The 24,518-nt window shown below is 42.8% G+C and overlaps 1 protein-coding gene across 1 annotated transcript in view; it reads right to left on the reverse strand.

Annotated features, from left to right (window-relative positions):
* PLEKHG7 (pleckstrin homology and RhoGEF domain containing G7) overlaps positions 1-24,518 on the reverse strand; it is an 88,676-nt gene that overhangs the window by 9,196 nt on the left and 54,962 nt on the right. The window contains 3 exon segments of the mRNA XM_060306262.1: positions 4,976-5,069; positions 5,427-5,542; positions 7,089-7,263. Coding sequence (XP_060162245.1) covers positions 4,976-5,069; positions 5,427-5,542; positions 7,089-7,263 — 385 coding nt within the window.

Genomic DNA, 24,518 nt, shown 5'->3' on the forward strand with positions numbered 1-24,518 from the left:
CACCAGAAACTGAATCAGCTGGCAACTCGACTTGAACTTCCAGCCTCCAGAACTGTGAGAAATAAATGTCTGTTGTTTAAGCCACCCAGTCTGTGATATTTTGTTATGGCAGCCCTAGCTGATTAAGACAGTCACTAAAACAATTTGTTTCTTAAGTTTTACAATGTGTCTATACAAGCGTTAAATAATCTTCATGAAGCTTTATATTTAAAAATATATTTCTGATATCACTTTTGATAATAACTGAAGGCAAACAGGCTTTTCTACTTTTCCCTAAGAAGGGGATACTCGTAGAAGAGAAATAAAATATTAGAATGAGATATCCCCCTCTCAATTTAACTCTACCCCTTAGAAATTAGAAAAAGAAATGGTTAGTGAAGTCAGAAAGAGAAAAACAAATATCGTATATTAACGCATATATGTGGAACCTAGGAAAACGGTACAGATGAACCAGTTTGCAGGACAGAAACTGAGACACAGATGTAGAGAACAAACGTACGGTCACCAAGGGGGGAAAGTGGCAGGGCGCTGGTGGTAGTGGTTGGATGAATTGGGAGATTGGAATTGACATATATACACTAATATGTATAAAATTGATAACTAATAAGAACCTGCTGTATAAAATAATAAATAAAATTTTAAAATTAAAAAAATAAAATTAAAATTTTTTAAATTAAAAATTTAATTTTTAATTTAAAATTAATCTGACAAAGGTTACCCTTTCTAAAAGTTCCCAAAATAGTAATTTATATTAGCATACCAGAAAAAAAAAGAAATGGTTAAATTTAAATGATTTTAGAGGAACAGGCAGTCCTTGAGGGGGATGTGACAGGCACTTAAAGTACAAGAAAAATCAGTAAATATTTTTTATTATTCTAGTTTATTTATATTTTTCTAGAAGTTCTTTCTCATATACATTTACCTGTGGAAACAAGACGTCTAAGGTTAAATTAATAAATAAAATATCTGGGATTCATTTTTAGTCTAAGTTTAGAGGAAAGATACTTTCTGTATTTACATAGAAGAGAAATTAGATATTTTATTCAATCTTGAATTGTCCTTGAATAGTTTTTTTTTAAGGTTTTCCATCACTACTAGAAACTCCTTTTTGCAAACTGGGCTGCAGCAAAGACTGCTGGTTGTCCCTTAAAAACCATTCTTCCCTTCTTTTGTAGTAATAACATTTCCAAGTTTTAGTGGGTAGACGCTCACTGTGAATAAATACTACATCTCCCAGCTTTCCTTGTAGCTAAATATGACCAAGTGACTAAATTCTGACCAATGGAATATGAGCTAGAACGTAGGCACACTGGTGACTCATCTTGGGGCCACAGAAGAAAGCAGTCTCTAGGATGGCAGAGCAAAAGGACATAAGAAACCCAGATCCCTTGTGGCTTCATGGAGTAAAGCTGTCATATAGCTCAGAATTTTACATGCGAGATAAATAAACCGGTCTGTCTCCAAGAGCTGGCTTAATATCCTAACTAACACATAGGGTGAGGAATGGGGCTAGACCTTTAAGACCTGTTAAATACTGCTTTCCTCACCCTCTGCCACTCCTATCTGATTAGGTGAATGATCATTGTCAAAATGAAATAGCTTTGTTTTCTCCTTCTAACTTCAAGTATTTTAACAAACAGGTATGAGCATCTTCTATGTCCTAGACTTCATTCTAGGAAATGATGATTATTTTAGCTACCGTTTATTAAGGCCCTCGTTTTCCACCAAGCAGTCAACAAATACTGAGCACCTCCTATGCATCGATGATTAAGACAAAATCTCTCCTTCAAAGAGCTTTAATTATAGTGAGAGCAGATACATAATAAACAGAAACAAGATTTAAGATAAATTCAAGAACTGATAGTGCTAAAGTAAATATGGGATTATGAAAAAGGACGACTAAGGAGGAAGACTGTAGGCATAAAGTCAGAGTATTCACATTTATTATCCCAGGAGTTTCAAGCTATGTGCCACACAACCAGATCTGAGACTTACAAACGTGTGCAGTTCTAACTCGATTAGGTCTTTATTTTTTCTCAAAGAGTCTGGCCTGTGGGGTTTTCATCACACTGCTAGAGAACAGAGCAGCGTCACTGACTTATTCTAGTTCTGCAGCAGCTTGAACAACGTGTGTTCTCTAGGTGCTACAGCTGCTGTGCCATCCTATTTGTCTGAACGTTACCTCTTTTTCTATTTAGAAATACCAGTCTGTGGGGAGTAATGCATTTGTGAAGGGCGTGCTGGCATGAATTCCAGTGGGAAGCTGGTTATGCTCCAGAAGTTACAAAAACTTGGACCTTCTGGGAATGAGAAAATGCACTTAATTTCAACACTACAGTTTTTAAGGCTAGAAGAAATTTGAAACATATTAAGCGGTAGATACCATCGTCATGGTTATCACTATCACCATCATCATCATCAACATTTACAGAAGAGATTAAGAGAATTTAAACAATTTCCCCAAAGCCCACAGTTGGGGCTAGACCCCCTAATTCTTGGTCCAATGCTTTTTCCATTCAAAATGATGTCCTGTTTCTTTTAACACTGTTACCCCCACCGACACCATATCTCTATGCCAACTCCGAGCCAAAGTCCCAGTGACTTTAAACTTGATTTGACACTACTATACGACACACCCCTCTCTGATGAAATCTGACTAACAGCATGTGCTGTCAGACAGGAGCCTGGTGTTAGTAATGGTTACGTAGGTCATCCCCATTCTACCACATCTGACTCTACAAGAAACTTTTCCTGAAAAGTTGGGTTGAACCATAACGACTCCTTCTTAGGCCAGTCTCCCACCCATGCTTCCATGACAAGCACCCCCATCCCACTTGGTATGTGAATACACATCTGACACGGCTTTTCACCAAGAGATTTTTCATGGTCATGTTCATCCAGCCTCTACATGGCCTCCCATCACGTCCACACCTGAACGCTAAAACGGACTCCCTGACCCACTCCCTCCGCCACCCTCAGGGTCATCTACCAACCTTTCAGGTAGATAGATAAGCACACTTGAAGGCCTTCGACTCATTTCCTCTTCATTTTATCAATCATAAAGCTCTCCTATTTTTGCCTTTGAAATAGCTCTCACATTTATCCTTTTTGATCCACGCCCATTTCTAGCATTTTAGGATAGGCTGGTGGGTCTCACAGTTGGGAATTTGGTAGATAGAGGGAAGAGGGGAAATAAAATCTCTGATGATTCCAGGTGGAGGCCAGTTTTGCAGGGACAGGCACAGGACTGTACACAGAACTGTGTCTTGCTTCATGACTTTTGGTTTTGGTTGGATCTGACTTTGTCACAATGATATAATTAGTTTTGAAATTGTAAAAGAAAGGGTAAGATTGTTATCTTTCCAAACGAAAGTGGGAGGGGAGTGGTCTACAGGTGGAGAATGGTTGAGAAACACAGGCCCAGGCTCTTCCCACCCCATCCTGCGTCACTGTGACGCTCTCAGGCTGGCCTCTCTGCTTTGGTCTCCTCTTCTAGCCATTTTGGGCATTGCTTCCCATAGCTCTTTCTCCAGCACCCTTTTAAGCCTCTCATGTCCCCGAGTGCTCAGTGGCTTCCTGTTGCCTGCAGTGTCCTGGCTGGGCCCCTCTGGCTTTCAGGGCAGTGGCTATGGTTCTGGAAGCCTGCTAGGGTGAGGCAGCCTGGCCTGGGTCTGGATGCTGCCATTAGCTTGCCAAGGGACCCTGAACATGACAGACAACCTCCCCGAGTCTCCCCTGTGACATGGGATGAAATGTAACTTCTCTGCATAAGTCACTGGAAGGAAAACACGCATGAAAAAGCCCTTGGATGTAAAAAGCTGGGCATGTCTATCTTTCGAGTTGGCAGTTGCCTGCGGGGGTTATGTCCCAAGCTGACATCTGGCGCTATCCCTAAAAGAGAGCAGGTTCTCAACAGGTGTGTACTGAATAAGGAATTACTGCCTGGCACCCCCCAAAAGATCTCAGGCAACCTCACATCCCACAGGGCTTCACACACTGCAGGTGCTCAATCAAGATTTTGTGAAGAAATGAATCAATGAATGAATGCAAATCTCATTTCAGTCGGGTAGCCCTTTCTGATAATATTTACTGAGCCCTGACTCTCTCTCTGCCAATGGTTCAAGTGCTTATACATCCATTAGCTCATTTAATCCTCACACCAAAGAGGGGACACTGCAGCATGGGGGGATTGCTGTTAAGTGGCCCCAGGTTACACAGGCAGCAAAGGCTGAGCTGGGAAGGGAAGCTGGCAGGCAGCCTCGGGGATCTCCCTCCTAACCACCCTGCCGTAAGCCTATTCTCTCAAGTGGCTTCTGCCTCCAAGCCTTTTCTCTTGCTGTGCTTTTCATCCGGGATGTCCTCCCTCCTGTCCTTTCACTGAACTACACCCTTCTATCCCCCCGAAGCCCGCCTCCAGTCCCATGGACCACATGAAGCCTTTCCTGGGTACTCCAGCATCAGACTCTCTTCTGGACTTAGACTGCAGGTCTGCTCATTATGGCAGCGCTTCCCAACTAGAGGGAAAGGATTATCCAGAATAGTGACTTTTCTATCCTCCAGTGGTACCTACACAATGCAACGTGTGTTACATAATAGGTTCTCAGTCAACACTGAGAGTATGATTGCCCAGCTCACTGGAGGAGTAAAATGAGGGTGGTAACAGCTGACATTGAGTGGTTACTATATTCCAGACCTTGAGCTAAGCTCTTCACATATGTTACTTCACTTTAACATCCAGCTTATAAGACAGGTATCGTTATCCTATTTTACAGAGAGAAAATGGAGGGCGTGTGGCTAGTTACGTCGTGGTTTGATCAAGCTGGAGTCTGTGTGACTCCATAGGAGCTCTCTGATTCACATCTTCCATTGCCTTGGCCATACGGAAATACAATTCTTGCCACCCTTCAATAAGCAACAGTTGGACAAGTCACAAGGTAGCAAAGATGTTGGGTTTGTAAAGGAAGCAGTTATTTACCTGCAAGAGTTAATTTTCCTTCATAGAGAAGGTGTCTGTTGGTTGCTGACAGGATGTTTTCTGCCATGTGTTCTTTAAAAACGTGTTTCAGGCACTGGCAAAACAAGGGAGGAAATCAAAGAGATGTTGTTAGTGATTGGAGGACAGCATATTCTAGAAGCTGGGGCAATGTACTCTGCCTAGAAAGTTCCTGACATTTGGAAATGCCAGTAAATGCACATGGGAATGGGAAAGAATGGGAAAGAATGGGAAAAATGCTAAGAAGGACCAGTTCAGGAATGGCATGAGGAGGTCAGCCTCCCCACACACAATGTCATGTGGATGAAGGCTTTACTTCTTGCTAGATTTTTAATTCTAGTGGGCAGCTGGGGACTTTGTAAGACTAGTATACTTCCACTTGAATGCCAAACGTTTAGAAAGGGACATAGGTTCTAATTGATCCTTTCTGTACCTCTGGAATGAAAAACCTCTTCTCTCTATCCCAAAGTGGAGGCCACACTATAATCTCCTGTAGATGTCTGCATTTTTGAAAACTGTCAAGCCACTTCACTTTTCCTTCAAGATCCCCTGAAAGACAAGACACATCCAGTATCTGTTTAAATGCATGAGGCATTACAGCATAAAATTTAACCAAGATCCGCAGGAATCATTTAGAGATATTGACCGCCCCTGGAGCCAAACCATATCTTAGGTTCATTTAACATATTTCTTGCTGTTTAAATGCCTTAGAAAAACTCACTAATGTGAAATCAGCCTCTTGCAGAGAAAAATGAAGCTGAACTAATTTAACTCAGTAAGTTGGAAATGTATTGTGCATTTTTATTTCAATAATACTAACAGTTCCCTTAGTAGCTTTCTCATATTCCCTACATCACACAGCTTGTGATTACAGGAAGGAAAAAAAAATCAGACTAACAAGGACAAACATATCCTTTTGTCTTAATCATAAAACATATATTCACTTTATGGTAAGGTTGATTATTTCTTTTGGTAAGAACTCATTTTCTCTTTGAAGGTCTATATTAATTTTCCAATGTTTTTTAATAACATATTGCTATTGAGGTTTTGAAATGATTTTTGAAAACATGGAGGGCAAGTCGTAGACCCACAGAATCACATGGTTAGGGAATCCTTGAGAATTCTCCATCTCTAAGCTTTAAAGGAAGGCCACAGGGATCTCTTTCCCCAACAATGAGAATTCATTTTATTGAGAAATTCCTAGAAGAGATGTTATCTCCCTCACAAACTTACCAAAATGAGTAATAATCTGCAAAATTACTTTAAAAGTTTAAAAAAGTCTGTCTTTAACTAAATTTTTTGTCTTAATCACTTGATAAGCTGAATTCTAGTTCCTTGGGTTATTTTAGAATTGCAACAAAAAATTTTTAAAAAGGAAAGAAACTCCTAAGTGAATGGTCATTTTATTTTTAAACATGCAAAAGAAAAAGAAATATGTCATTTCTGTACAGCTGATAATCATCATTTTGAATTGTTCCCTTTTGATGCTCCCCAGGAAATCTTGGTTTATGGACATATACCACGAACTTCTTTATTTGAATTTGATTATACAGAGCTACCCAAATAAACTTAAGTCATCACAGGGCTTTCTCTTTTCCTATTCCCAAATTTCGGGTCTAAAGATTGCAGTTGGCATTATGTTTAGATTGGCCCTAGACTTCAGTGACCTAAAAAAAATGACGGATGGTAATTTATTCTCCGGAAAGGCTTCCCATGCTGTTTACTCCCATTTGCTTTGTGTGTGGGTTCAGTATGGATGTTAAAAACAAAGTGGCTTCATCATCTGGGAAGTAGAACTTTTCCTGCCTGAACTCACATCTGAAAGCCTTGGAGACGGGGCCACGTCCTGCGTGAACTTGGAGTTAAGAGTTCTCATAGGGTTCGCCAGGATGTGACTGGAGCCCATTGTTTTGAGCGTGTTTGATTTACAATGCAAACTCGAACTGGAATCCACATTTCGGAAAGCCATGACCTCAAGGCAATGGAATTACCTCCTAGGATGGAAGCCCAAATGGTTCCCAGGAGCCAGAGGGTCCCCCAACTCTTTGATTAAAGCTGACACTGGAGCTCTGGGTCACTCATCTCAGGGACTTACAGATTGACTTTTCCACCTTTTCCTTGATGGAGTAGATCATGATTTTCTCCGTAGAGTCTGTACTCCTTTTCCAGATGCTCTTCAGCAACAAGGGGTATCGAGTCAGCCTGTGTAGTGGGGCCACTAGGAGCTCAGGTAGGTGAAGGCATCTGCACTGTTCATTGTCCTCACACCACTGGGGAAGGCAAAAGCAGGTGGATCAGAACATCACTTCTCCTGTCAAGACACTGAGAAGTCCGGACACAAGAAACCCTTAGAGATTTCACTCAGTAATGACATGACACACCTGTGAGCTTGCTAGGAAAATTTATAAGCCATGGACTAGACTTTGCTTTTGAAAATTCCATATTAAATTGTCTTAGCAAGCATCTATCTACCAGTACTAAATTCAGGGTCTGAAATGGGTTTTTTCAATGTGCTTAAGAAGTATTATTGAATATTACTGACTGAAACATTGCTGCTTTCCAATTAAAGAAATGAAAGAATCTTCCTTCAGATATCTTGCCTTCCCAGCAATGGTGATGAAGGACGAGGTCATCAGCACCACCTATAACACCACCCCCTCAATCCTCCTAAATGGGGAAACTGATGTCAAGATTTGAATGCACAGGAAAAGTTTGAATTTGGTTAAATCCCCTAGAAATTGCATACTCCATCAGTGACCGTGTAAGATGTATTAATACACATATTTCAGGCTTGTTTACCCTTGTCACTGAAGAGTTTGGTTTTGCCCCTTGCCTTCTCCTTTTCCCTGGCCCTTGGGGGAGATTTCTGGTTTTGCCAACTGCTCCCACTCTTGCTGCAATGCAGTTAGGAGAACTGAGAGTTAACACTACACAGGTAGACAGGAAAAGGAAGGATTTTTGCTTCGTGGGTCAGTTCCTTGACTCCTTTGCTGGAGGGAATCAGGATAATGAAGAGAAAATGAAAATAGAAGTTGAGGACGCTAAATTGTTCTACATGATACAGAAAAGAGAGGAGAGGGAAAAAGACGTAGACAATTGTCAATAGGGAGAGTTTGTTCAAAGAGGCAGTTGCCAGGAGTACACACAATGGGGAATACATGAAAGGAAACTTTAGTAAGTATTGCTATGGGTGATACATTGGATCTCCATAAACGGTATTTTGAGAAATGCAAGCAACATGAGAATAGCTCCTCCATTTGTTTCATCTGCTGGACTGTTTCTTTGAATGTGACACCGTTTGAACCTGAGGGGTCCCAGCCTTTGTGCAGGTGACACATGACGCCTGAAGCCAGGTCTGTGGCTACTGCACACACAGGTACATCAAGAAGTATTATTAAGAGTGTGTTCACTTCCTCTTCTCTCCTCCCACCTGCTCACACCATTCTGGTCCTGAGTTCAGCTCTAAATGGATCCTGCTCTCACACTAAATATTTTTCTTGCTGCGGGCTCTCGCCTCTTCCCTCTTTCATGCTCACTTCAGGCCCAGGTTAAGTCCTGACCCTCATGACCCAGACCCTCAAGACCAACCTCAGGTAGGTCAAGGTACAGTCGGTTCTACTATCTGTAGGTTCTGCATTCTGAAATTCAACGAACTGTGAACTGAAAATATTTGGGGAAAAAAATTCCAGAAAGTTCCAAAAAGCCTGAATTTGCGGCACAGCAGCAACCATTTACGTAGCATTTCCACTGTATTTACAATATTTACATAGAACTTACCTTGTGTTAGGTATTATGAGTAATCTAGAGATGATTTAAAGTATACGGGAGGATGTGTATTGGTCATATGCAAATACTATACCATCTTATATACGGGACTTGAGCATCCTCGGACTTTGGTATCTGTTGGGGTTCTGGAACCAATACCCTGTGGATACAAAGGGACGACTGTGCACTGCGGAAGGCTCCCTCTGCTTTCCCAAAGATATCGTCATACATCTTTATGCCCAGGTGTCAGCCCTTGCATTTCAGAGAGGTCGGTACAATTGGCTCAAACCTCCAACAAGTCCAAAACTCTCTTAGATATTTATAAAGAGATATTCCAATGGCTTCTTCTGGCCCCTGGGCTCCTGTTTGTACACATTCTGTTTCTTCGCTGAACAGCATGGGCCAAATGCCACACTTAGCCCTTTGGTAGGTTTCCTGTGTCGGTTTCCACTGTAAACCCATTCATGCCAAACATTTTATGAGTGTATGTGTTTATTTTACTGAAGATTTCAGATCATGGGTAGGGCTCACAGCCCACAGTCACCACCCACCACCCCATTTTGCTGGCTCCATTCTCTTCTTTGAAAGGAGAGAGCTCTCTCTCTCTCTTTCCTCTCCAACTTTCCCCTTTTTCTCTCCTAGCCTCGTGCTTTGCAATTTGTCCTGGTCTTTCATAGCCTGACCATGTCCCTGGAGGGTCGTACCCTCCTACACTAGCAGCTTTATCACATTTCTTTTAAAAACATCCGGGACTCTTCCTTACAGGAGTTCTGCCGGGAGTGATCTTTCCCACCTCCCCACCTACAGATGCCAGGTCAGAAAGGTGCATGGAGGATGGAGCTCTAGGGGCCAGGCTTCAAGGCGGAGGGACCAGCCCCCTGTCTCTGCACCTCAGATTCTTCTTTAAAATGGGGGACGGCACTAGATGACTTCCCCTCAACCAGCTCAAAATGGCAGTGATTCTCATTGGGGTTGGAAGGGATGAAGGGAGCAGGGACTGCAGACGTGGAAAGGCTGGAAGTGGGGAGGAGTGGAAAGAGGAGGTGTGGAGAGGCTGTAGTCTGTGGCCTTAGTGGCTGATTTCCATGCTGAGTCACTAGCAGCAGCATTCCAGCACTACCTGCTGGTCCTTGTGGGAGGCTGGGGAGTTCCAGTAACTGATTTCTCAGCAGCAGTTAGGGATTCCCTCAAAACACACAACCCTGAGCCAGTGCTCCAAATTTCCATGTTGTAGGGAACAGCTCTGGCTGCCAGTACCCACCGGTGTTCAGGGTAAATATAAAAACACCTAATCCCCCCCACATATCAATCAGAAAAGAAACACCAGTGGTAAATAATTCAGACAAAGATCCAGGCAGAGATACTGGAAGCTTTTAGTGTTTTGGAAGGTCTCAGAAGAGCAAAAAAAAAGATATTTGATGATTCTAAAAGTAAAACTATAGGTTTTTTTTTCATCTCTCTATTGGCTTTACTTTTCAGAAACATTAGGGAAAGAAAAAAAATTCTCTGTCATGAGAGATTGGACATAAAAGTCCTTTTCGTGGATGGGTCTAGATCAATGGACTCTGCGTCAGTTTTATAATAAATAAATTTATAGGTGGGAGATCAAGATGGCGGAATAGAAGGACATGGAGCTCAATGACGCCCACAAATACATCAAAAATACATCTATAAGTGGAACAACTCTCACAGAACACCTACTGAATGCTGGCAGAAGACCTCATACAGCCAACACTGCAAGAAAGATCACCGTGTAACCAGGTAGGACAAAAGAAAAGAAAAAGAAAGCAGGATGGGACCTGAACCCCTGGGAGGGAGCTGTGAAAGAGGAAAGGCTCCCTCACCCTGGGAACTCCCTTCACTGGCTGGGAGATCAGCTGGGACAGAAAGGGAGCTTCAGAGGCTCAGAGGAGAGTGCGGCAACCAGCTTACAGCTGGCAGGAGAGAGAGACACCAGCACACCTGGTCCTGGCCACCTTGCTGCACTCCCCAGCCCAAGACATGTGTCTCCTGGTATGAGTGGAGGCTGGGTGCTGAAACTTGGGCTTCAGTGGACAGAGCTGGGGAGAGGACTGGGGGTGGCTCTGTGGAGAAGCTGGAGGGGCTGGAGTGTGGCCTGGGCTGCAACTGGAGCTGTGTGCAGGATGAAGCCTGGGTCCACCAAAGCAGCCCCACTGTTAACAAGCCCTTGAAGGGAGGAGTGGGGCCCCGCCGGAGCAGCCTCACCCGCACAGGGCTCGAAGTGGGCAGGGCTCCGCCTCTACGAATTCTGTGCCAATGGATCGGCGCTGGTGGCCTTGTGAGCACAGCACCTGAGGGACATCCAGCCTGACTGCCTGCATTCCCGTGGCTGAGGAGGACCTGAGGGCAGTGCCAGCAATGGTGTACGTTCTGAGCACGCACAATGGGTGACAGATGACACCACAGATCGCACTTGCCGGTGGACAGCTCCTCAGGAGGAATACTCAGTGACTCCCAGTGGGAGTGCTCCAGTACTGCCTACCTCACACCACAGCTCAGAAACAGACATGGGGGCTTCCACCCCAACAACTGGGAAGCAGACCCTGTCCCAACAAGGCTGTGACAAGCACAGAGCAAAGAGGAGGCCCCACTCAACTTCCAGCGCAGGCTCTGGTCACCACAGAAACAATAAGACCCCCTATCAGGGGGATAACAACCAGCATACATGGAGGAAAGACATGGCAGGCATCCATACTAACAACAGCCCTGGCACCAAAAATGAGAGACTCGCATAGACTACAAAGGGAGGCTTCCACGTAAAAACAGCCCTTCAAGACCACAGTAGATAACTGTTTCTCCTAAATAAATGGAGTCAAAGAAATATAAGCAAAACAAAGAAGCAGAGGAGAGTCACTGACAGGAAGACACTGGATCTCACCAAAAAAGATACCCCACATCCAAAGAAAGGAGAAGCCACAATGAGGTGGTAGGAGGGGCACAATCACAATGAAATCAAATCCCATAACTGCTGGGTGGGTGACTCACAAACTGGAGAACACTTATACCACAGAAGTCCACCCACTGGAGTGAAGGTTCTGAGCCCCACGTCAGGCTTCCCAACCAGGGGGTCCAGCAATGGGAGGAGGAATTCCTAGAGAATCAGACTTTGAAGGCTAGCAGGATTTGATTGCAAGATTTGGACAGGACTGGGGGAAACAGAGACTCCACGCTTGGAGGGCACACACAAAGTAGTGTGCGCACTGGGACCCAGGGGAAGGAGCAGTGACCCCACAGGAGACTGAACCAGACCTACCTGCTAGTGTTGGAGGGTCTCCTGCAGAGGCGGGGGGTGGCTGTGTCTCACCGTGAGGATAAGGACACTGGCAGCAGAAGTTCTGGGAAGTACTCCTTGGCGCGAGACTTCCCAGAGTCTGCCATCAGCCCCACCAGAGAGCCCAGGTAGGCTCCAGTGTTGGGTCACCTCAGGCCAACAACCAACAGGGAGGGTACCCAGCCCCACCCATCAGCAGTCAAACGGATTAAAGTTTTACTGAGCTCTGCCCACCAGAGCAACAGTCAGCTCTACCTACCACCAGTCCCTCCCATCAGGAAACTTACACAAGCCTCTTAGATAGCCTCATCCACCAGAGGGCAGACAGCAGAAGCAAGAAGAACTACAATCCTGCAGCCTGGGGAACAAAAACCACATACACAGAAAGACAAGGTGAAAAGGCAGAGGGCTATGTATCAGAGGAAGGAACAAGATAAAACCCCAGAAAAACAACTAAATGAAGTGGAGATAGGCAACCTTCCAGAAAAAGAATTCAGAATAATGATAATGAAGATTATCCAGGACCCTGGAAAAAGACTGGAGGCAAAGACTGAGAAGATGCAAGAAATGTTTAACAAAGACCTAGAAGAATTAAAGAACAAACAAACAAATGAACAATACAATAAGTGACATGAAAATACACTAGAAGGAATCAATAGCAGAATAACTGAGGCAGAGGAACGGATAAGTGATCTGGAAGATAGAATGGTGGAATTCACTGCCACAGAACAGAATAAAGAGAAAAGAATGAAAAGAAATGAAGACAGCCTAAGAGACCTCTGCAACAAAATTAAACACAACAACATTCGCATTATAGGGGTCCCAGAAGGAGAAGAGAGAGAGAAAGGACCCAAGAAAATATCTGAAGAGATTATAGTTGAAAACTTCCCTAATATAGGAAAGGAAATAGCCACCCAAGTCCAGGAAGCGCAGCAAGTCCCATACAGGACAAACCCAAGGAGAAACATGCCAAGACACACAGTAAACAAATTGGCAAAAATTAAAGACAAAGAAAAATTATTGAAAGCAGCAAGAGAAAAACGACAAATAACATACAAGGGAACTCCCATAAGGTCAACAGCTGATTTCTCAGCAGAAACTCTACAAGCCAGAAGGGAGTGGCAGGACATATTTAAAGTGATGAAAGGGAAGAACCTACAGCCAAGATTACTCTACCCAGCAAGGATCTCATTCAGATTTGATGGAGAAATCAAAAGCTTTACAGACAAGCAAAAGCTAAGACAGTTCAGCTCCACCAAACCAGCTCTACAACAAATGCTAAAGGAACTTCTCTAAGTGGGAAACACAATAGAAGAAAAGGACCTACAAAAACAAACCCAAAACGACTAAGAAAATGGTAATATGCACATACATACTGATAATTACCTTAAACGTGAATGGATAAATGCTCCAACCAAAAGACACAGGCTCACTGAATGGATACAAAAAGAAGACCCATCTATATGCTGTCTACAAGAGACCCACTTCCGACCTAGGGACACATACAGACTGAAAGTAAGGGGATGGAAAAAGATATTCCATGCAAATGGAAATGAAAAGAAAGCTGGAGTAGCAATACTCATGTCAGATAAAATAGACTTTAAAATAAAGAATGATACAAGAGACAAGGAAGGACACTACATAATGATCAAGGAATCCATCCAAAAAGAAGATATAACAATTACAAATATACATGCACCGAACATAGGAGCACTTCAATACATAAGGCAACTGCTAACAGCTATAAAAGAGGAAATCGACAGTAACACAAGAATAGTGGGGAACTTGAACACCTCAGTTACACCAATGGACAGATCATACAAACATAAAATTAATAAGGAAACACAAGCTTTAAATGACACTATACACCAAATAGATTAAATGATATATATGGACACTGCATCCCAAAACAGCATATTACACTTTCTTCTCAAGTGCACACAGAACATTCTCCAGGATAGATCACATCTTGTGTCACAAATCAAGCCTCAGGAAATTTAAGAAAACTGAAATGATATCAAGCATCTTTTCTGACCACAACACTGTGAGATTAGAAATCAATTACAGGGGGAAAAAAATGTAAAAAACACAAACACATGAAGGCTAAACAATACATTACTAAATAACCAAGAGATCATTGAAGAAATCAAAGAGGAAATCAAAAAATACCTAGAGACAAATGACAATGAAAACACGATGATCCAAAACCTATGGGATGCAGTAAAAGCAGTTCTAAGAGGGAAGTTTATAGCAATACAATTCTATCTCAAGAAACAATAAACATCTCAAATAAACAACCTAACCTTACACCTAAAGGAACTAGAGAAGGAATAACAAACAAAACCCAAAGTTAGTAGAAGGAAAGAAATCATAAAGATCAGAGCAGAAATAAATGAAATAGAAACAAAGAAGACAGTAGCAAAGATCAATAAAACTAAAAGCGGGTTCTTTGAGAAGATAAACAAAATTGATAAACCATTAGACAGACTCATCAAAAAAAAAGAGGGAGGGCTTCCCTGGTGGCGCAGTGGTTGAGAGTCTGCCTGCCATGCAAGGGACACGGGTTCGTGCCCCAGTCCGGGAAGATCCCACATGCAGTGGAGTGGCTGGGCCCGTGAGCCATGGCCGCTGAGCCTGCGTGTCCAGAGCCTGTGCTCCGCAACGGGAGAGGCCGCAACAGTGAGAGGCCCTTGTACCGCAAAAAAAAAAAAAAATAAAAAATAAAAAGAGGGAGAGGACTCAAATCAATAAAATTAGAAATGAGAGGGAGAGGAGCTTCAAGATGGCAGAAGAGTAAGATGTGGACATCACCTTCCTCCCCACAAGTACATCAGAAATACATCTACATGTGGAACAACTCCTACAGAACACCTACTGAATGCTGGCAGAAGACCTCAGACCTCCCAAAAAGCAACAAACTTCCCAAGTACCTGGGTAGGGCAAAAGAAAAAGAAAACACAGAGACAAAAGAATAGGGATGGGACCTGCACCAGTGGGAGGGAGCTGTGAAGGAGGAAAGGTTTCCACACACTAGGAAGCCCCTTTGCAGGCGGAGACTGCAGGTGGCAGAGGGGGGAAGCTTTGGAGCCACGGAGGAAAGTGCAGCTACAGGGGTGCGGAGGGCAAAGCGCAGAGATTCCCACACAGCGGATCAGTACCGACCAGCACTCACCAGCCCGAGAGGCTTGTCTGCTCACCTGTCAGGACGGGTGGGGGCTGGGAGCTGAGGCTCGGGCTTCGGAGGTCAGATCCCAGGGACAGGACTGGGATTGGCTGTGTGAACACAGCCTGAAGGGGGCTACTGTGCCACAGCTAGACGGGAGGGAATCCAGGAAAAAGTCTGGACCTGCCTAAGAGGCAAGAGACGATTGTTTCTGGGGGCGCAAGGAGAGGGGATTCAGAGCACCACCTAATGGAGCTCCAGAGATGGGCGCAAGCCACGGCTAACAGCACAGACACCAGAGACAGGCGGGAAATGCTAAGGCTGCTGCTGCAGCCACCAAGAAGCCTGTGTGCAAGCACAGGTCAGAAGCCACACTTCCCCTCCCAGGAGCCTGTGCAGCCTGCCACTGCCAGGGTCCCGTGATCCAGGGACAACTTCCCCGGGAGAACACACGGCACGCCTCACACTGGTGCAATGTTATGTTGGCCTCTGCTGCCGCAGGCTCGCCCCACACACTGTACCCCTCCCTCCCCCCTGCCTGAGTGAGCTAGAGCCCCCAAATCAGCTGCTCCCTTAACCCCGTCCTGTTTGAGAGAAGAACAGACACCCTCAGGCGACCTACACACAGAGGAGGGGCCAAATCCAAAGCTGAACCCCAGGAGCTGTGCGAACAAAGAAGAGAAAGGGAAATTTCTCCCAGCAGCCTCAGGAGCAGCAGATTAAATCTCCACAGTCAACTTGATGTACCCTGCATCTGTGCAATACCTGAATAGAAAATGAATCATCCCAAATTGAGGAGGGAGCAACGATATATACATTTTTTCCCCTTTTTGTGAGTGTGTATGTGTATGCTTCTATGTGTGATTTTTGTCTGTATAGCTTTGCTTTAACCATTTGTCCTAGGGTCGTGTCTGTACGTTTTTTTTGTTATTTTTTGCTTTTGTTTTCTCTTAGTATAGTTTTTAGTGCTTGTTATCATTGGTGGATTTGTTTTGGTTGCTCTCTTCTTTCTTTCTTTTTACTACTGAAAAAAAATTTTTTTAATAATTATTATTTATTTTAATAACTATTTTACTTTATTTTATTTTCTTCTTTCTTTCTTTCTTTGTTTTTTCTACCTTTTTTTCTGAGCCGTGTGGAGGACAGGCTCTTGGTGCTCCAGCCAGGCGTCAGGGCTGTGCCTCTGAGGTGGGAGAGCCAACTTCAGGACCCTGGTCCACAAGAGACCTCCCAGCTTCATGTAATATCAAATGGCAAAAATCTCCCAGAGATCTCCATCTCAAGACCCAGCTCCACTCAATGACCAGCAAGCTACAGTGCTGGACACCCTATGCCAAACAACTAGCAAGACAGGAACACAACCCTACCCATTAGCAGAGAGGCTGCCTAAAATCATAATAAGGCCACAAACACCCCAAAACACAACCCCAGACATGGACCTGCCCACCAGAAAGACAAGATCCAGCCTCATCCATCAGAACACAGGCACTAGTCCACTACACCAGGAAGCCAACACAACCTACTGAACCAACCTTAGACACTGGGGGCAGACACTAAAAATAAGGGGAACTACAAACCTGCAGCCTGAGAAAAGGAGACCTCAAACACAGTAAGTTAAGCAAAATGAGAAAACAGAGAAACACACAGCAGAGGAAGCAGCAAGGTAAAAATGCACCACACGTAACAAATGAAGAGGAAATAGGCAGTCTACCTGAAAAAGAATTCAGAATGATAGTAAAGATGATCCAAAATCTTGGAAATAGAATGGAGAAAATACAAGAAATGTTTAACAAGGACCTAGAAGAAATAAAGAGCAAACAAACAGTGATGAACAACACAATAAATGAAATGAAAAATACTCTAGATGGGATCAATAGCAGAATAACTGAGGCAGAAGTACGGATAAGTGACCTGGAAGATAAAATAGTGGAAATATCTACTGCAGAGCAGAATAAAGAAAAAAGAATGAAAAGAATTGAACAGAGTCTCAGAGACCTCTGGTACAACATTAAATGCACCAACATTCGAAGTACAGGGGTTCCAGAAGAAGAGGAAAAGAAAGGAACTGAGAAAATACTTGAAGAGATTATAGTTGAAAACTTCCCTAATATGGGAAAGGAAATAGTTAATCAAGTCCAGGAAGCACAGAGAGTCCCATACAGGATAAATCTAAGGAGAAACATGCCAAGACACATATTAATGAAACTTTCTAAAATTAAATACAAAGAAAAAATATTACAAGCAGCAAGGGAAAGACAACAAATAACATACAAGGGATTCCCCATAAGGTTAACAGCTGATGTTTCAGCAGAAACTCTGCAAGCCAGAAGGGAGGGGAAGGACATATAAAAAGTGATGAAGGGGAAAAACCACCAACCAAGATTACTCTACCCAGCAAGGATCTCATTCAGATTTGACAGAGAAATTAAAACCTTTACAGACAAGCAAAAGCTAAGAGAATTCAGCACCACCAAACCACATTTAAAACAAATGTTAAAGGAACTTAGCTAGGCAGGAAACACAAGAGAAGGAAAAGACCTACAATAACAAACCTAAAACAATTAAGAAAATGGTAATAGGAACATACATATAGATAACTACTTTAAATGTAAATGAATTAAATGTTCTAACCAAAAGACACAGACTGGCTGAATGAATACAAAAACAAGACCCGTACATATGCTGTCTACAAGAGACCCACTTCAGACCCAGGGACACATACAAACTGAAAGTGAGGGGATGGAAAAAGATATTCAATGCAAATGGAAATCAAAAGAAGGCTGAAGTAGCAATACTCATATTAGACAAAATAGACTTTAAAACAAAGACTATTACAAGAGACAAAGAAAGACATTACATAATGATCAAGGGATCAATCCAAAAAGAAGACGACAATTGTAAATATATATGCACCCAACATAGGAGCACCTCAATACATAAGGCAAATACTAACAGCAATAAAAGGGGAAATCGACAGTAACACATTCATAGTAGGGGACTTTAACACCCCACTTTCACCAATGGACAGATCATCCAAAATGTAAATAAATAAGGAAACACAAGCATTAAATGATACGTTAAACAAGATGGACTTAACTGATATTTATAGGACATTCCATCCAAAAACAACAGAATACACATTTTTCTCAAGTGCTCATGGAACATTCACCAGGATAGATCATATCTTGGGTCGCAAATCAAGCCTTTGTAAATTTAAGAAAATTGAAATTGGATCAAGTATATTTTCCGACCACAACGCCATGAGACTAGATATCAATTACAGGAAAAGATGTGTAAAAAATACAAACGCATGGAAGCTAAGCAATACACTACTTAATAGCGAAGTGATCACTGAAGAAATCAAAGAGGAAATTTAAAAATACCTAGAAACAAATGACAATGGAGACACGAGGACCCAAAACCTATGGGATGCAGCAAAAGCAGTTCTAAGAGGGAAGTTTATAGCAACACAAGCCCACCTTAAGAAACAGGAAACATCTCGAATAAACAACCGAACCTTGCACCTAAAGCAATCAGAGAAAGAAGAACAAAAAAACCCCAAAGTTAGCAGAAGGAAAGAAATCATAAAAATCAGATCAGAAATAAAAGAAGAAGAAATGAAGGCAACAATAGCAAAGATCAATAAAACTAAAAGCTGGTTCTTTGAGAAGCTAAAGAAAATTGATAAACCGTTAGCCAGACTTATCAAGAAAAAAAGGGAAAAGACTCAAATCAATAGAATTAGAAATGAAAAAGAAGTAACAACTGACACTGCAGAAATACAAAAGAGAGATTACTACAAGCAACTATATGCCAATATAATGGACAACCTGGAAGAAATGGACAAATTCTTAGAAATGCACAACCTGCCAAGACTGAATCAGGAAGAAATAGAAAATATGAACAGACCAATCATAAGCACTGAAATTGAAACTGTGATTAAAAATCTTCCAACAAACAAAAGCCCAGGACCAGATGGATTCACAGGCGAATTCTACCAAACATTTAGAGAAGAGCTAACACCTATCCTTCTCAAACTCTTCCAACATACAGCAGAAGGAGGAACACTCCCAAACTCATTCTATGAGGCCACCATCACCCTGATAATAAAACCAGACAAAGATGTCACAAAGAAAGGAAACTACAGGCCAATATCACTGATGAACACAGATGTAAAAATCCTCAACAAAATATTAGCAAACAGAATCCAACAGCACATTAAAAGGATCATACACCATGATCAAGTGGGATATATCCCAGGAATGCAAGGATTCTTCAATATACGCACATCAATCAATGTGATAAACCATATTAACAAACTGAAGGAGAAAAACCATATGATCATCTCAATAGATGCAGAAAAAGCTTTTGACAAAATTCAACAACAATTTATGATAAAAATCCTCCAGAAATTAGGCACAGAGGGAACTTTCCTCAACATAATAAACGCCATATATGACAAACCCACAGACAACATCGTCCTCAATGGTGAAAAACTGAAACCATTTTCACTAAGATCAGGAAGAAGACAAGGTTGCCCACTCTCACCACTATTATTCAACATAGCTTTGGAAGTTTTAGCCACAGCAATCAGAGAAGAAAAAGAAATAAAAGGAATCCAAATCAGAAAAGAAGTAAAGCTGTCATTGTTTGCAGATGACATGATACTACACATAGAGAATCCTAAAGATGCTACCAGAAAACTACTGGACCTAATCAATGAATTTGGTAAAGTAGCAGGATACAAAATTAATGCACAGAAATCTCTGGCATTCCTATACACTAATGATGAAAAATCTTAAAGTAAAATTAAGAAAACACTTCCATTTACCATTGCAACAAAAAGAATAAAGTATGTAGTAATAAACCTACCTAAGGAGAATAAAGCCCTGTATGCAGAAAATTATAAAACACTGATGAAAGAAATTAAAGATGATACAAATAGATGGAGAGATATACCATGTTTTTGGATTGGAAGAATCAACACTGTGAAAATGACTATACTACCCAAAGCAATCTACAGATTCAATGCAATCCCAATCAAACTACCAATGGAAATTTTCACAGAACTAGAACAAAAAATTTCACAATTTGTATGGAAACACAAAAGATCCCGAATAGCCAAAGCAATCTTTAGAAAGATAAATGGAGCTGGAGGAATCAGACTCCCTGACTTCAGACTATCCTACAAAGCTACAGTAATCAAGACAGTATTGTACTGGCACAAAAACAGAAATATAGATCAATGGAACAGGATAGAAAGCCCAGAGATAAACCCACGCACATATGGCCACCTTACCTTTGATAAAGGAGGCAAGAATATACAGTGGAGAAAGACAGCCTCTTCAGTAAGTCACACAGAGACGAGGGGAAGATGGCAGAAGAGTAAGATGCGGAGATCACCTTCCACCCCACAGATACACCAGAAATACATCTACACGTGGAACAACTCCTACAGAACACCTACTGAACGCTGGCAGAAGACCTCAGACCTCCCAAAAGGCAAGAAACTCCCCACGTACCTGGGTAGGGCAAAAGAAGAAACAGAGACAAAAGAATAGGGACAGTACCTGCACCAGTGGGAGGGAGCTGTGAAGGAGGAAAGGTTTGCACACACTAGGAAGCCCCTTCGCAGACGGAGAATGCGGGGGGTGGGGGGGGGGGAGCTACGGAGCCGCGGAGGAGAGCACAGCACAGGGGCGCGGAGGACAAAGCGGGGAGATTCCCGCACAGAGGATCGGTGCCGACCGGCACTCACCAGCCCGAGAGGCTTGTCTGCTCACCCGCCGGGGCGGGCGGGGCTGCGAGCTGAGGCTTGGGGTTTGGACGGAGCACAGGGAGAGGACTGGGGTTGGCGGCATGAACACAGCCTGAAGGGGTTAGTGCACCACGGACAGCCGGGAGGGAGTCCAGGAAAAGGTCTGGAGCTGCCGAAAAGGCAAGAGACTTTTTCTCCCCTCTTTGTTTCCTGGTGCGCAAGGAGAGGGGATTAAGAGTGCTGCTTTAAGCAGAGCTCCAGAGATGGGCGCGAGACACAGCTAAAAGTGCAGACCCCACAGACGGGCAGGAGACGCTAAGGCTGCTGCTGCCGCCAACAAGAAGCCTGTGTGAGAGCACAGGTCACTATCCACACCCCTCTTCCAGGGAGCCTGTGCAGCCCGCCACAGACAGGTTCCCAGGATCCAGGGACAACTTCCCTGGGAGAACGCATGGCGGGCCTCAGGCTGGTGCAACGTCACGCCGGCCTCTGCCACCACAGGCTCGCCCCGCACTCCGTGCCCCTCCCTCCCCACCCCCCCACCCCCCACCCCCAGCCTGAGTGAGCCAGAGCCCACGAATCAGCGGCTCCTTTAACCCCGTCCTGTCTGAGCGAAAAACAAGACGCCCTCCGGCGACCTACACGCAGAGGCGGGGCCAAATCCAAAGCTGAGCCCCTGGGTGATGTGAGAACAAAGAAGAGAAAGGGAAATCTCTCCCAGCAGCCTCAAAAGCAGCAGATTAAAGCTCCACAATCAACTTGATGTACCCTGCATCTGTGGAACACATGAATAGACAACGAATCATCCCAAATTGAGGAGGTGGACTTTGAGAGCAAGATTTATGATTTTTTTCCCCTTTTCCTCTTTTAGTCAGGGTGTATGTGTATGCTTCTGTGTCAGACTTTGTATAGCTTTGCTTCCACCATTTGTCCTAGGGTTCTATCCATTCGTTTTTTTCTTAATAATTTTAATTTTAATAACTTTATTTTATTTTACTTTATCTTCCTTCCTTCCTTCCCTCCCTCACTCCCTCCCTCCTTTAGACAACGAATTGTCCCAAATTGAGGAGGTGGACTGCGAGAGCAAGATTTATGATTTTTTCCCCTTTTCCTCTTTTTGTGAGTGTGTATGTGTATGCTTCTGTATGAGATTTTGTCTGTATAGCTTTGCTTCCAACATTTGTCCTAAGGTTCTATCTGTCCGTTTTTTTCTTGTTTTAAATTTTTTTCTTAATAATTTTTTAATTTAATAACTTTATTATATTTTACTTTACTTTATCTTCTTTCTTTCTTTTTTTCCTTCCTTCTCTCCTTCCTTCCTTCCTCCCACCATCCCTCCCTCCCTCCCGCCTTTCTTTCCTTCCTTCTTTCTTTCCTTCTTCCTTCCCTCCTTCCTTCCTTCCTTCCTTTCTTCCTACTTCTACTAATTCTTTTTTTTTTTTTTTAACTAATTCTTTATCTCTACCTTTTCTCCCTTCTATTCTGAGCCGTGTGGATGAAAGGCTCTTGGTGCTGCAGCCAGGAGTCAGTGCTGTGCTTCTGAGGTGGGAGAGCCAACTTCAGGACCCTGGTCCACAAGAGACCTCCCAGCTCCACATAATATCAAACGGCGAAAATCTCCCAGAGATCTCCATCTCAACGCCAGCACCCAGCTTCACTCAATGACCGCAAGCTACAGTGCTGGACACCCTATGCCAAACAACTAGCAAAACAGGAACACAACCCCACCCATTAGGTGAGAGGTTGCCTAAAACCATAATAAGTCCACAGACACCCCAAAACACACCACCAGACGTGGACCTGCCCACCAGAGAGACAAGATCCAGCCTCATCCATCAGAACACAGGCACTAGTCCCCTCCACCAGGAAGCCTACAGAACCCACGGGACCAACCTTAGCCACTGGGGACAGACACTAAAAACAACAGGAACTACGAACCTGCAGCCTGCAAAAAGGAGATCCCAAACACAGTAAGATAGGCAAAATGAAAAGACAGAAAAACACACATCAGATGAAGGAGCAAGATAAAAACCCACCAGACCTAACAAATGAAGAAGAAATAGGCAGTCTACCCGAAAAAGAATTCAGAATAATGATAGTAAGGATGATCCGAAATCTTGGAGATAGAATGGACAAAATGCAGGAGACATTTAACAAGGACCTAGAAGAACTAAAGATGAAACAAACTACGATGAACAACACAATAAATGAAATGAAAAATACTCTAGATGGGATCAATAGCAAAATAACTGAGGCAGAAGAACGGATAAGTGACCTGGAAGATAAAATAGTGGAAATAACTACTGCAGAGAAGAATAAAGAAAAAAGAATGAAAAGAACTGAGGACAGTCTCAGAGACCTCTGGGACAACATTAAACGCACCAACATTCGAATTATAGGGGTTCCAGAAGAAGAAGAGAAAAAGAAAGGAACTGAGAAAATATTTGAAGAGATTATAGTTGAAAACTTCCCTATTATGGCAAAGGAAATAGTTAATCAGGTCCAGGAAGCACAGAGAATCCCATACAGGATAAATCCAAGGAGAAATACGCCAAGACACATATTAATCAAACTGTCAAAAATTAAATACAAAGAAAGCATATTAAAAGCAGCAAGGAAAAAATAGCACACAAGGGAATCCACATAAGGTTAAGAGCTGATCTTTCAGCAGAAACCCTGCAAGCCAGAAGGGAGTGGCAGGACATATTTAAAGTGATGAAGGAGAAAAACCTGCAACCAACATTACTCTACCCAGCAAGGATCTCATTCAGGTTAGGAGGAGAAATTAAAGGCTTTACAGACAAGCAAAAGCTGAGAGTTCAGCACCACCAAACCAGCTTTACAACAAAGGTTAAAGGAACTTCTCTAGGCAGAAACACAAGAGAAGGAAAAGACCTACAATAAGGAACCCAAAACAATTTAGAAAATGGGAATAGGAACATACATATCGATAATTACCTTAAATGTAAATGGACTAAATGCTCCCACCAAAAGAAAGAGATTGGCTGAATGGATACAAAAACAAGAGCCATATGTATGCTGTCTACAAGAGACCCACTTCAGACCTAGAGACACATACAGACTGAAAGTAAGGGGATGGAAAAAGATATTCCATGCAAATGGAAACCAAAAGAAAGCTGGAGTAGCAATTCTCATATCAGACAAAATAGACTTTAAAATAAAGACTATTAGAAGACACAAAGAAGGACACTACATAATGATCAAGGGATCGATCCAAGAAGAAGATATAACAATTGTAAATAGTTATGCACCCAACATAGGAGCACCTCAATACATAAGGCAAATACTAACAGCAATAAAAGGGGAAATCGACAGTAACACATTCATAGTAGGGGACTTTAACACCCCACTTTCACCAATGGACAGATCATCCAAAATGTAAATAAATAAGGAAACACAAGCATTAAATGATACGTTAAACAAGATGGACTTAACTGATATTTATAGGACATTCCATCCAAAAACAACAGAATACACATTTTTCTCAAGTGCTCATGGAACATTCACCAGGATAGATCATATCTTG

Source organism: Globicephala melas, chromosome 10 (assembly GCF_963455315.2).
Source record: "Globicephala melas chromosome 10, mGloMel1.2, whole genome shotgun sequence".
NCBI classification, from domain to species: domain Eukaryota; kingdom Metazoa; phylum Chordata; class Mammalia; order Artiodactyla; family Delphinidae; genus Globicephala; species Globicephala melas.